The sequence below is a fragment of the Manacus candei genome, unplaced genomic scaffold (assembly GCF_025592945.1).
Source record: "Manacus candei isolate 608988 ecotype Guabito, Panama unplaced genomic scaffold, ASM2559294v1 h1tg000015l, whole genome shotgun sequence".
Taxonomy (NCBI): domain Eukaryota; kingdom Metazoa; phylum Chordata; class Aves; order Passeriformes; family Pipridae; genus Manacus; species Manacus candei.
Window position 1 is genome coordinate 678701 of NW_026138063.1, and position 13892 is coordinate 692592.

The 13892-nt window shown below is 50.4% G+C and overlaps 1 protein-coding gene across 13 annotated transcripts in view; it reads left to right on the top strand.

Moving 5' to 3' along the window:
* Positions 1-13892, top strand: part of MBNL1 (muscleblind like splicing regulator 1) — a 71871-nt gene that overhangs the window by 34026 nt on the left and 23953 nt on the right. For all 13 annotated transcript variants that reach the window (XR_007903628.1, XR_007903629.1, XM_051781993.1 and 10 more), the window contains one exon: positions 12992-13162. Coding sequence is in view for 11 of the 13 variants with exons in the window: in XM_051781993.1 (XP_051637953.1) it covers positions 12992-13162 (171 nt within the window). In the remaining 2 variants the exon portion in view is untranslated. The remainder of the gene's footprint in view (positions 1-12991; positions 13163-13892) is intronic.

The window sequence follows — 13892 nt, forward strand, 5'->3', positions numbered from 1 at the left end:
CTGAGGGTGCCTTTGGGCGTGAGGCCCGAGTGTTGACCTTACTCGTAGGTGTGTGTGGCCAGGGTCATTAATTCCTCTGAGCTGCTGACTAAGTCATGCAGTCTCGTTGCTGTGGATCCCTTGTTTGGTTGCCGTGGCTCCTGTGTTCAGTGCTGTAACGTGAGGCTGTGGGAAGGGTTGTAGCTGTGTGCTCTCAGCCCAGGAGGGGTGACACGTGTGTGGATCTGGGTTTCCTGCTGACCCTGGGGCAGCTGGCATTGCCCTGGGCTGGTGCATGGTGCTCACTAATTACTGCTTCATTAGAGCAGGAGCACTCACAGCAGCTCCTGCCAGCCCCGGCCCCACAGCGATAAAGTCATCACACAGTGACACTTCTCTGCTCCAGTGGGGTGTGCAGGCCAGCTGCTCCCTCGAGATTCCTGCTCCCGTTAGGAACAGTCACATTAAATCCTGCTTTGTCACGGGTGTGTCCCTGCCACCGCGGGTGCCTTCCTGTGGGCTCTGGCAGTCCCTGCCCGCGGGTCCGGGGGCTGCCCTGACTGCACAGGGGCTGGACATTGATTGTGAAGGTGTTTGTAGGGAATCACTGTCCTGTCAGAAGCAGAAGCCATTGGCTTCACTGAGTTCCCTCTTGTGGAAAATAGGTGGAATTTTTTCTTAGACGTTCTTAAAGATTTCCTGACTTTTTTTTTTCAGCTTTTATTAGTTTCTAAAGTTCTTGTTGGACAGGGACAGTTCACTTGCTTTACTCAGGTGTGTTTGTGGGTTTGTTGTTTCGGTGGTGGCAGCCGTGAGATAAACACAAACCTTCATGATTCCAGCTGTGGGTCACCCCGTGCTGGTGCTGTGGGACCTCGGGGCTGCACGTGGCACCCCATGCTGCTGCTTTGAGGGGACTCCATGTCCACCTTTTGTCCTCCGTGATGGATGTTGGTGGTCCATCAACCCCAACATCCTCATGTACCTCAGAGCTGAACCTCCCGTGGAAATTATTCTGCAGGCTTAGTGTTTTGTGGTGCAGTGACATCAGACTGAGGTGCCCCGGGGCTCGGTGCCCTCAGGGTGGTGTGCACCCTGCCTCCTGCAGTGCCTGTCCTGTGGGCCTGTGCCTGCTATTTCAGTCTCTCCTTTTCTTTATTACTGAGTAGATTGAATGGCCTTAATTTAATGAGTGTGTAAGCAAACTGTACAGAAAGGGCCAGAAGTGTTGAGTTTTTGGTTGCCAGAGGCAGAACTTGCTGTCAGCTACCAAAGGCAGCGTGTCCTCAGCTGTGGCACCCTGTGCCTTGGTGGCACCCACAGGGCTCCCCTGCTGCTGTGAAAGGCTCTTGGTTCTCTGATGCCCAAGGCCTCTGTCCCAGTCCCCTGAGAGCTGTCCCTGTCCCCTCCACAGCCACTGCTGTGGGTTATTGTGGCAGTGCCAGGGCTGTGTGATAATTAGGTGGAAAGGTTTGGATGTCATCAAATCAGTATGTTTCCATCTAAGGCAGTTTATGGTGATGTAAAATGTCTCCTGCACCTGTGGGGTCAGGGACCAGGAGCTGTTTGCATTCCTGAAAATCAGGTCACTTCTCTGTGCTCCTTTCAGGGATTCACGGGAGGGCCGTGCCCTGCAGGCTGTGGGTTTTCCACCAAGCCAAAGGTGCCAGGTTTATTTTGTCAGATGCCAGCCAGCTCTTCCAGAACCACACGGAGCAGCAGGGCATGTGGCTCGTCAGAGATTTTAGTGTGGCACTGATGAAAGAGAGTCGAGATCTTTTCTCATGCTGCTACTTCAAACTTGTGATCCTTTGTGAATTCTTGGGTAAAGTTTTTAGTGCTGAGAAAGCAGCTGTTCACTTTTCCAGGAAAAAACAGCCATTGCTTCCCACAGTGCCTCTAACCCCTTTTGTACCTGTGCACAGGTGGGTCAGAGCCCCACTTGTGGTGTTCACCTGGGGAAGATTCACTGTTTGCTTCCCACATTCCAGGGAAGGTGGCATGTCAGAGCAGAGATGAATTTGAAATCATTTCTCCAGGCTTTGGTATTGATTCCCATAACAGTTCCCATTTGAGTGACTGACCTTGGTTTCAGGGAAATGTTATATTTATCTGTAAGAAGTACAGATCCTGGCAGATTTCTTCTTTAGGAAGAAATTTCTTCTTCAGGCAGAAATTTTTTCCCTGTGAGGGTGGGGAGGCCCTGGCACAGGTTGCCCAGAGAAGCTGTGGCTACCCCATCCCTGGAAGTGTCCAAGGCTGTGTTGGACAGGACTTGGAGCAACCTGGGATAGTGGAAGGTGTCCCTGTCCATGGCAGGGGTAGAACTGAATGATCTTTTAGGTCCCTTCCAGCTCAAACTAGTCTCTAATTCTGTGATTCTATGAAATTTCCTGTTCTGTCCTTTCCCTCTCAGAGCGCTTTCTTTCACCTGTGCTCAGTTGTAAACTGAAATCCTATTTTGAAATAAGGTTTAATAAGCTTTCCATATTTCAGTCAGAATTTATCATTTAACTTGAATAAGATAATATTTTGGCAATTATTTTGCCCACTAATGATGTTAGGTAACTTTTAGTCAAATTTAGGAATAGTTTCAGTCAGTAAAATATGTGCCTGACAAACGTATTCTAATTGTATTTAAAACAGCATATCAGGATGCTGTATTTGCTAAAAGCAAGGGGAAAATACAACAAAAAGAATAGCAAGAAAATAGAGAAAGGTGTAATTCTTAAACCCCGTCAATAAAACCCCCAAACATGGATATTTGGTTTTTCAGGATACGATTCCAGCAGTGATTTCCAATGTCTGGGGTGTGGGGCTGCAGTTCTCAGTAATGCTTTTAGAGCAGCCTCTCTCCCATAAAACTCCAGATATAAATACTGACAGGCACTGACCTTCAGCCTGCTGGAGGAGGCTGTGGGTGTGCTGTTGGACACAGAGAGCAGTTTATCGCCGTGACGTGTATTTCTGTGTTATTCAGCACTGCCCTCAGCCAGAGCCGCGGCTGCCAGCGCTGGCAGCGCCTGCTGAGGCTCACATTGCAGTCCCTGTCCTCACCTCACCTGGGGCCTCAGCCTCTGCAGCCAAGGTGTTCATTGGGAGGGAGGTGGATCAGACACCTGCCGAGATTCAAACGTGCCAGTTGTCAAACCCAGCCCTGCGAGGGTGCCCTGGCAGGAGGTTTCAGGAGCAGTGAAACACCACCACTGCAAAAATGCACGGTGAAAGTCATGGGTGCTGGGGGGGTAACACTGCATCACTTCAGAGATCGCTCCTCTTTCCTGCTCTCTCTCCTGGCCCTTGCTCTGGAGCTTACCTCAGGTGCTTGTGCACGTCTGGAAGGGGTCACCTGTCCCTGGTTCCATCCAGCTGCAGGCAGGGGATGCTGGTCCTGTCGGAAGGGCCAGGTGCCCTGTGTGAGAGGGCAGGTGGGGGATGCTGTGGCCATGGGCGTCACTGGGAGCTAAAGGCAGCGTTTGGGGTGCCCGGGCTGGGGATCCCTGGCAGTGGGTGCCCCCGGCGGGCTCGGTCCTGGGCTCTGTGCAGAAGGATTGGCACAGCGATGGTACCTTGTCCATCTCATACTGCTTGTGTGCTTTGCCTGTCCTGTATGTTCCAGGGAAAATGTATTGTGAAGGTGCTGTATAGTGCTTTGTTGTGCCTGTGCTATTTGGGGAAGAGCTTTATAACTGGAGCAGCAGAGTGGCATCACTCCTGCTGGGCTGTCCCACCCCATGTCCCACCGGTGGCCAGATCCCACTGCCTCGGGCCTCAGCTACCCTCTGTTTGAGGAGGCAGCAGCAGGGGATGGCAGTTTCTCTCTTGAAATGACAAAAGGAAGGTTTTATTTTTAAACTACAGCGATTCAGTTTAGGAATAGCAGCACTAATGGTGCACTAATGTGCATCCATGCTTGGGTGAGGACACCAGTGACCCAGCACAGGTCGCCTGCCACCACCTCCCTGTGCCAGGCAGGAGAGACTGAAAATGCCAGTGTGCTGCAAAACCAAATGAAAACAGTTACATCTGGGGTATTTTACCTAGGCAGATATCTACCTTAGAACCTAGGTTAAATAACTAAGAAGACTCTGCTTGAGCCAGTGGGGCAGTGAAGCACATGCCCTGGGTGGCAGTGATGGGCACGGTGGGAACGGCCCCGCAGCCAGCCAGGGCAGGTTCCAAAACAATTTTAAACTACATGAACTGTGTAGAAAGTGCATGATAACACACACGGTGCCCTCCTTTATATGGGATTCCCTTTTTAAATATGCCATAAATAGCACTGACCTGTTCTAGCAGCTCTACTGAACAAGGGCTTTTTGTTTGCTCCCCCAGTTTGGATGCAGCATTTGACAGTGTGCTCGTTTTCTCTCATACCACCAAATACACTGAAACAAATTATAAGCCTGAAAATATTATTCAATATTTATTATGCTTCAGCTCACCCATTAAACAGTTGCAGTGGGACCTGATGGACCCTCAGCTCACTGCTCATTCCAGTCACCCCTCGGAACTGCTGAGAGCCTGAGAGCGGTGGCGGGAGGCAGAGGGGCTGTTCCAGCTGGAGTCACTGGCAGGGATTGCAGCTGTGAGCAACAGTGAGGGTCGCTGTGATCCCGGTCCCTGCTGGCTCGTGCTGCTCTGGCTGCTCTGCTCAGCACTGCTCCGGGACACAGGGCAAATCTCCCTGTGTTTTACTTCATCCTTCTTCTCTTAAAATGGGAGTTACTGCACGCTTGAGTAAGGATCATACGGATTACCAGGGATTGCTCTAAAAGGATTTGGTGGCACTGGAGTTCAGGGAGCAGCTGAAGTTTGTAATGCCAGTGTGACCCACGTGCTGCCCCTCAGGGGTACATACTCCCTTTGTGGGGGGTCTGCTTTTCCTGTTCCACCCTGGAAAAACATAATTCCCTCGTCCTGGCTGAAGGCAGGTGGGGATGTTACCTGGGAGGAAGTCTGGTGTTGGTCTAGTGCAGTCTGCTGAGTTTGTGTGTCCTGGGAGTGTCAGTATAACTACTGATGGATTGATACATACCAAGTGTGTATACAGACGTGTGGATATGCAAATATTTGTAATAATACCATGATCAGTCCCAAATTGTATTAAATATTTTATTATAACTTTTAAACTTTTATAAATATGAATAAAAGTGTATATAAATTGAAATGGACATAAACAAATATTTGTATTTCCATAAGCTGCTGTTGCATTTGCCAATGGCTGTTAGGAAATGAAGATTCAGGTGGTTTGGGGGAGTCCCAGCAGCCACCTTACCCTGGGTCACAGAGTGACCTGTGCAGGACAGGCGCTTGGTGACACTGCTGTGGGTGCAAAGCGAAGTGTCACAGTGTGAATGTCCCCCTCCACATCCCCATTCCCATCCCTGTCCCCTCTACATCTCTGTCCCCCTGGGCTGGTGCTGTGGATCATTCTGTGCTGCCTCAGAGGAGGAGGGACCCACATGCTGCAGGAGCAGTGGGAAGGGTTTTGCTGCTGTGCTGGAGTCTTTCTTTCTGGTTTTGGGCTGGCAGTCTGCTCACTCTGTTTGCTTTTTTCTTTTTTTCTAAATCCTGTTGGATTTCATGGCAATAGGACAGCTCCCATAGGAGTGCCATTAGCTGTGTGTGCCAAATGATCAATTAGAGGGGTTGAGGCTTTTCTGTACAATAATCACATGCAGAGATGTCATTAAGTGGTCACTTTGGTGTGTTTTGATATGAAAAGATTCACTTGGAAAAGCGAACACTGTGTGCTGCTGTTGGTGTTCCTGTGCACAGCTCAGCCTTGGAGGGGGCTGAGGGGGCTACGGGGGGGGGGGTGTACCCTCACCTCCTTCCCCTGGTGTTTGCCACCAGCAGGCCTTCTCCTTGCACCTGGAAGTTTTCTGGGAGTATCCAAGCCCACAGCAGCTCCTTGGCAGGCTGTTGGGCTGTGAGCTGGGGGTGCCACAGGGCCCGGCAGGCACAGGTGGGCAGTCTGAGAGTGGATTCTCAGCAAGCACTGCTTGCAGCACTGGGTTTACCCATGAACTGGGAGCTGGTTATGTGTGGGAGAGGAACCCACAGTGCCACAGTGCCACAACACCAGGGTGGCTGACTGTGCACCAGGGTGGTGGCAGAGCTGGGCTGCAGTGACCCTCCATCGTTGGGTGTTGGGCTGGGTCTCCAAACAGGCTGTGCCTCGACCTTGTGTGGGGCCTCAGCACTTGCTGCCCTTCCTCTGGACCACTGTCTGGCTTAGGGACTGCAGTCTGTGTGCTTCAAGGCAGTAAAATAGGTCCTGTAACTCTTTTTTGTTTAATACTAAGAAAGTTTCTCTGAATATGTGCTTGGCAAACCAGCCATGATACAAAGTGCCTGCAAACAGTTTATTTTTAAAAAGGAAGCCATAGCTTACGGGGAGTTAAATGTTTTCCTGTAAAACACATGGGCATCAGGATAAATAGTTTTACCATTTACAGGCAATACTCGATGGTACGTCAGAGCCATCCCAGCCATCCTCCTGCTCGGGGTCTAACGCACTGGGTCGGGAGGAATTCGTGCTCCCTAACAGAGGGAGGTGTTTGCGTGCTTGTTTTGGATCAGAAGTATTCCATGTGTTGCAGCTGCGCTGTTGAGCCTTGGCTGATGGTTCTCTGGCTGTGGCTCAGGCTGTGTGAGTCGGCTACAGGCAGAGCCCGTGGCTGAGGGAACACTGGCAGAGCGGCCTCGGCTCCGGCGGTGACCAGTCGGTACCACGGCACAGTCAGAACACTTAAAGTGTTTGAAGTGACTGTAAATTACATCAGTCGTTAATAACTGTTAAATAGTGGAGATTTGGCTCTGTTGCAGGCAGAGGAAGCTCCTGGTGCCATCGTGGGCATCCCTCTTTGCTCTCCTGCATCTCAAGCCCTGTTGCTAAGCAACAGTTTTTAATTGGATAATTAATTTGGCTCTAGGACATCCTGAGCGTCAATTTAAGAAATTTAACAAATTTAAATGGAAAGGTTGTTGCATCAGCGTGGTCAAGATGATCAGCACCCAGTGGTGTCCACACTGCTCCGAGCCCCATGCACCTCCTCAAGCTGTGCCAGCAGGGAGTGTGGCTCTGCCTGTAGTGATGGGGTCGGCACTGGGACCTGGGGGAGAGCCAAGGGTTTATTCCAGGGGCCCCAGGGAGAGCCAGGGGTTATTCCAATGATGTCTCTGCATACAGTGAGCAGCACATTCCTGCTCTCAACTCTCATCCTGTGGACTTCTATGGAGATGCTTTCATGGTGTGGTGTTGGTGGATTGATGGGAACCAAGAAGCTTTCCCGTTGTGCTTTGAGCAGCGGTTCGTGTAGAACCACGCGCGGAGCGGTGCAGCCAGTGCTCGGGGTGTCGGGTTGTGCTACCGCAGTGCTATAAAAATAGCATAAATAAACAGACCCAGCGGGCTGGCGCAGCTCGGTGTGAGACTTTCCCAGAGCAGCTGCATTTCTGACAGCTGCCCATGCGGGTGTGTGACCCTCGGGGGCGCGAGGGCCGGGCGGGGATACCTGACCCAGCAGCACAGGAGCTCCGTGTGGAGCTGGGCAGGTTGCCCCGGCTGGCGTGGGGTCAGTGCCGGGGACAGGCAGTGAGTGGCACACACGGGCCTGCTGGGGGTGAGTGTTTGTGCTGGTTTGTGCTGCCGCAGGGGGATGACCTCAAGCAGTGACGCTGAGCTCTGTGTGCGCTCCGGCGTTTGTCAGTGACAGCAGGAACTGGGATACTCTGGATGTACAAAATCCTCCCGTATCTCTGCTTTCACTGAACCTGATCTGATGTTTGGTGATTCTCCCCAAACCTCCAGCCTCTCATGCAGAGGATGGCCCCCATAGGAGCTGTGGACTGCATCCCAGCAGTGTGGGTGTGTGGTCCCCAGCACACTGCGAGCAGGACAGGGCACTCAGCACTGCCCAGCACCACCCAGCTGCACTGCCCTGCCACGCTGACGGGGTCGGGACCACGTGTGTCCCCACAGCCATGTGCACCCCGTCACAACCCAGAACCCATCCGGGTGTTAGGGGCAATGCTGACACCAGTGACATGGTACCTTACTGCCCGCAGTGTCCCTGGACAAGTAACCCTGCTGTGGGGAACCCCAGCCTGAGGCTCAGCAGGTCCTAGAGGCAGATGTGGCTCTCTGTGGGAAAGGAGGGATCGGGTTGGGTGTCACACTGGGTGACAGCCTGCGGGGTCTTCTCTGCCTTCTGCACCCCAAGAGGACTCTGGCTCAGGGTTTCTGAGGACAGGCCATCCTGGCTCTGGCAGTGCACCTGTATGGGGCAGCCAGGGCTCCCTCTGGTCCCTACCCTGGCACCCCAGGTCCTGATGGGTCATGCCTGGAGGATTAATGACCTTGCAAGAGCAGTTTGATAATTAGACTTGATTTGTTGCATCACCAGGCTGTGCTTTCCAGGGAAGTTTTAGGCTGGAGCAAAGTGCACCAGGGTAGTGAGTTTGCTGCTCTTCTGCTGCATGGTAGATCTTTCTGAAAAAGTGTTGGGAAATAATTATTTTGAATTTGAATTGGTTCAAAGTTTAGGTGGTTACTGAAAGCCATGGATGTTTGCAAGCTCTTAAAACAGCTTTGAAGTCAGGGACCTGCCTTTAAGGCCTCGGTGCAGACACCTGCACTGTGCCAGTGGAGTGTGCATGAGGTGGGGTTCACATGTACCCCACTACAGCAGAGGCAGAACCAGCGGCACCGTGACCGCTGCAGCGGCAGAAGGAGCTTGCTGTGTCAGAAGGGACTCCCAAGAAAGCTTTTCCTTTATTAAATATGCCATCAGGGTGTTTTCTGGAAGGAGATTACTATCAGAGAGGAAGAATTGCTGTTGTATCTCTAACATTTTGTGTGGGATGTGGAAAACGGGGTGTGCTGTGCTTTGCAGAAGGCGGGTGTTGTGGAGATGAGCCTGGTGGTGACTGCACAGAAATGGGCTCACTGTGCTCTGGTCTGACACAGTCAGGTGTAACCTCACAATCCAACTAGCTTGTCAGGATGCAAGTCTTGTAGAAATACCCTGTATTTTCAGAATGCAGAATTCTGGGGAGTGGTTTTTCCAAGGTGGGACTGCCGGGTTTCTTTTCGGTCTTGAGTTTGGCATGTTTTCCACAGTTCTGAAAGTATTCACACGAAATGCCTATGCTTTGTGGGGAATAAAACCACATTGCATAGCTGGGGGATGCTTCTGGTCTGTGGGAAGGTGCCTAGGGTCACGTACATGTTCCTGCTCCCCTGAAGGCAAGGGGAAAAGTCCTCCCGAACTGAGTCCTGATCACCAGACTGTGCTGAGCCCTGCGCTGCACCTGACGGGGTGTCACAGAAGGCTAGACAGGCCAAGGTCAGGCACATCCCAATCCCACAGTCCAGTGGATGGCTCTTCATTTTTAGCAATGAAAGTGAATTGTACAGAGGGGGAAATAAATTCGTGTATTAAACACCAAGAAAAAATGGAGGGTCATAATGAGGTGAGAATATTTACTGCTGCAAGGAGAGCAGAGGCAAACGTGCGCTTGCCCCGTTTCAGCAGGAATTTCAAGTGCAGCAGCTGCTGCAGACACGGTGCTGTGTGGCTGTTGGAGGGGCTGGCACTGGGCTGGGCCGGGCACTCTGCCTGACTCTGCTCATCCCAGAGCGGAGCAAACATCATGTGAGAGAGCCGGGAACGCCGGGCTGGCCCTCTGCCCTCGCTCTGCTTGTCTTGAGGGACCAGAGACCTGCGGGGCCTCTGCTGAGGAGTGTGCTGGGGAGCCTCAGGAGCATTTGTAGTAAGTTTTAGTCCAGCAGGACTGTGGTAAAACCTCCCCGGTGTTGTGGTGCAGCCCATCGGGACACTGCAGCTGACACTGCTGCCTCTGCATATGCTCACGGATAGGATTCTTTTTGTGATGACTGAAAGGGGGTTCAGAAAAGGTTCAGAGAGATGAAAATCTGCCTTGAACTCTGTTGACTGCAGTTACTGGGATCCAGTAACAAGGTAATTAGGAACTGCTTGCCCGCAGGGTCGAGGGGATGAATGCTGCCCGTGTTCTGGGCAGATCTGGGACAGGGGTTTGCAGCCTGTGGTTTCCAACTCCTGGGCGCTCTGTGGACCATTTGTAAAGGTCCATGGAATAAAAGTAAAACAAGAAACCCTGTTCCCAAACAGACAAGTCTGCATTTCTTTTGGGGAATTTGCTAAGATATGCAAATTTTAAAAGACTGAAGGTTAAAGGTGCCCTGGGCACCAAAGCCACATGCAAACAAAGAGGATGTAAATGTTTTGATAGTAGCTGGTGATAACAAAGCATGAGCAGTTTACCTGGGGATGTGGTATATTCTTGTAGTCTTTAACTCAGAGTAAATTGTTTTCCTTGAGAACCAGCTCCCAAGTGGATAGAAATGATGGCCTCGATGGGGAAGCAGCAGCAGGGCTCCTTGTTTCCTGGGAGCCAGAGGACATTGCATTAGATCTCGAGAATGGTTTTTTATGGCTTTTAAAGCATTTGAGTGTATGAAGTACATTAAGTGGTCGGGATGTACAACATGTACTGCCAGGCTTTGGATCCCATCCAGAGAGCTGTGGGGCAGCCTAAACCCCAGCACTGAAATGAGGACATTGAGTTTAATCTGCATTTTGGAATCAGGTTTGTTAACTGCTCCTCTCTGATTCCAGCAACACATGTTGTAGTTCCATGTTACTCGTTTAGCAGTAATTAGCTCTGATTTTTACACTGTGCTCACGTAAGATCTCATTTCCGAGGCAGCTGTTAAATGTGTCAGTCTGCCCCGTGTTACTGAGGAGTAGCAACACCTAACATGGGGTTAGTGTTGAGAGAAGAATTGATTTAAATGAAACTGTTCCAAAGTGCAGGCCTTTACCTGCCAGTTCACACAGTGTTGAAGTGCTCTGGGGGCCTGGGGGTGCTGAAATGAGTTGGTTTAGCTGTTAAAGGAGAGAACTGGGGGTCATTTTGCCCCAAAGCACCCCTCGAGCTGAGAGCTGCCTTCCCTGAGTGAAGGCTGCCGGGTGACAGCTGGGAGATGTCCCAGGCATCGTTGGGCCATCCGGCCCGGGCTGTGCTGGCCCTTGGGCAGGTCTGGCCACTGCCCCAGGGTATCAGGTGCCAGCTTTGGTCCCTGTAGACAGGGATGGGGCCGCCCTCTGGGGCTGGGGGTGTCCAGGGAGCACCCACGGCTGGAGCAGCCAGCAGCAGATGAGCATTTCCAGGCGTGTACAGGTGTATTTACACACGTATAAACCCTGCTTCAGTTAACAGGGACTAAAACTCTCACTGCATGAGCACTGATCCCTGTGGCCACCACTTCTGCTAATGCATTGTCGCTGTTTGTTACTGGAGTATCCAAATCCTTGTTTGCTTTAGGAAGCTCCTTTCCCCTGGAATAATATTTCCTCAGGCAGCACATGTTTTTTTCCCTGTCTTATCTGCAGTACAGTTGTTGGCTTTTTGGCATTCTCTGGCCCCTGTCTTGATTGCTTTCCAACACTTGGGGATGTTATTAGGAAGATTTTCTTGCAAGTGACTTCAGTGGTACTCTCCAAGCATCACCTCTGCTGAGGACAGCACACAGTCCCCTCAATCCCAGCCCACAGGAGCCCCATCCTGGGCTCTGTCAGGGAACAGCAAAGGGCCCCCATCCGAGGGCTTGGGGGAGCCCCCCAGCTCTTGCCACAAACAAGAGCGATGTCCCCCTCCCCTGCTGCCCCACAGGGGGGTTTCTGGGTGTCAGTGCACGTGATCAGGGCATGTGGACCTTCTGGTCCACCAACACCCACGCAGTCATTGTCTCCAGATCTCTCTAAGTGCTCTCCATAATTGTGGTGTGTTGCCTGAAGACAGACACAAAACTTGGCATATTTTTCTTTTATCAGGTCTGTCTTCCTGTGCAGGGATCACTCAGATGGCAGCTGAATAACTATGAAAATGAGTCTTAAGAAGGTTGCAGTGCCAGAGGGGAGAGATGGACTGGGAGAGGGGCAGCAGCAAACCTGTTATCCCAGCCTTTAGGGCAGACAAAAATCATCCTACAAATTAGATTTCTGGCAGATCGTTTAACAAGGATAAATTTTAACTTTCTGAGCAAAATTGCAGCATAAGGTCAAACTGTATTGAATCAATTTTTTCCCTGATAAAAACGATTTCTTACTCAAATTAAGTCTGTCTTTTGCCTTGTCATTGTTCTTGTTTGGATTTATTTCAAAGATGAATGAGTAAAGGAAAAAAATGTAATTTAAGGAATCTGGTTGTTTGGTTGGTTTTTTTTTTTTATTGTTGCCATCCCTTTAGTAAGAGTATGTGCTTGGTGTTAAAAACTTTAAAGAACAATTAGTTTGTAAAGCTTCTGAATTAATGAACTTGCATTTTCTGAAGGTTCCTGTCATGTGGCATCACAACTCCGTGCTATGAGAGAAGGGGAGGTGCAGTGGGGTCTGGGTGTGCATCGTGCACAGGGTTGTTGTTGTTTGTTTCTGGATATCAATGGTTGTCACATTGCTGAACATCCTTTCATCCTGGTTAAACTGGTGCATGAAATTTGTTGTTTACAACATCTGAATTTCGTGAAAAATTTAGAAACAAGGCAGTTCTGGTTTTCCTGTTTGGTTTACACATCACAACAAAAATGCATCCTATGGAGGAGGTTTCCCTCAAAGATGCTGCATCCCGGGTCTAGTGAAGTGCAGTGGTGCTGATTTCTCTCATGGAGCAGGAATGTGTCCCCACAGAGGAGGGACATGCTCTGCTTTCAGAACAACTCCTATTTGCTCACCTTCAGGAATGTTAAAAAGAAACAGCATGTTTCAGAGTTGTGCTGCAGAAATCCATGGCCCAGAAAAGCAGAGGAAGCAGCAGATAAAGGGACTGTGAAGTGGCTCTGGGCAGTGTGTGACAGCCCTTTCCCCTGGCCGGCAGCCTGGGCTGTGTTTGCTTTAGCCAATGACACAAGGAACAAAGATGCACCCACAGCTTCTAATCCAACTCTGTCAATTCTCTTCAGGGTCGGTGTTCGAGGGAAAACTGCAAATATCTTCACCCACCACCACACTTAAAAACGCAGCTGGAGATCAACGGCCGCAATAACCTGATCCAGCAGAAGAACATGGCCATGCTGGCCCAGCAGATGCAGCTCGCCAATGCCATGATGCCCGGAGCCCCTCTGCAGCCCGTGGTACGTGTCTGGGGCTCCCACCAGGGGGGATGGGGCCTGGGGTGAGGGCAGGTGGCACAGGCTGGCACACTGTGAGATCCCACAAAGGTCAGGAACGGGTGGAGAAATCAGCTGCAGAGAAGTGCTGGTCTGTGTGTCTGTGCTGTGTCATTCCACCTTGCCTGAAGTAATATTGTTAAATCATTTTGTTAATCTTTGGTTAATGTAATTCATTTTTTGCAACTTATTTCTTAAAGTTTACAACGTGAGTGATCTGCGTAGGATTTTCATTTTCTTTGCAATTTCACGTGCTCTAGGAAACTCTTGGCTTTGAGAAGATGCCCACTGGATGTTTTCCCTTCACTCAGGGGAACCTTCCCAGGGAATTGCTTCCTGGAATTAGACTTTGGTTTAGGGGGAGCTGGGCTCTGCTAGACCATGAGCAGGGGAAGTGTGCATGTCCTGCCTTGCACCTGTACAGCACATCACAATGTACCTGTGAGCTTCAGAATAGTGTGAAGTGGCTCTGATAACATATGCTGTTACTCTGCAGTGGTTGAAAGGCTGCAGGATATTTATATTGGTATAAAATGAGCTCAATAGAAAATAAATGGGATAGTCTTTTATTTATTGTACAGCGAGTGTATTGGGCTGAAATCAAACATTGATATCTCTTAAGTTACACACTAGCAGACTGGTTCGTAGTTCTATTTTTAATGTTCATTATTACCTAGCTGATAACACAGTAATG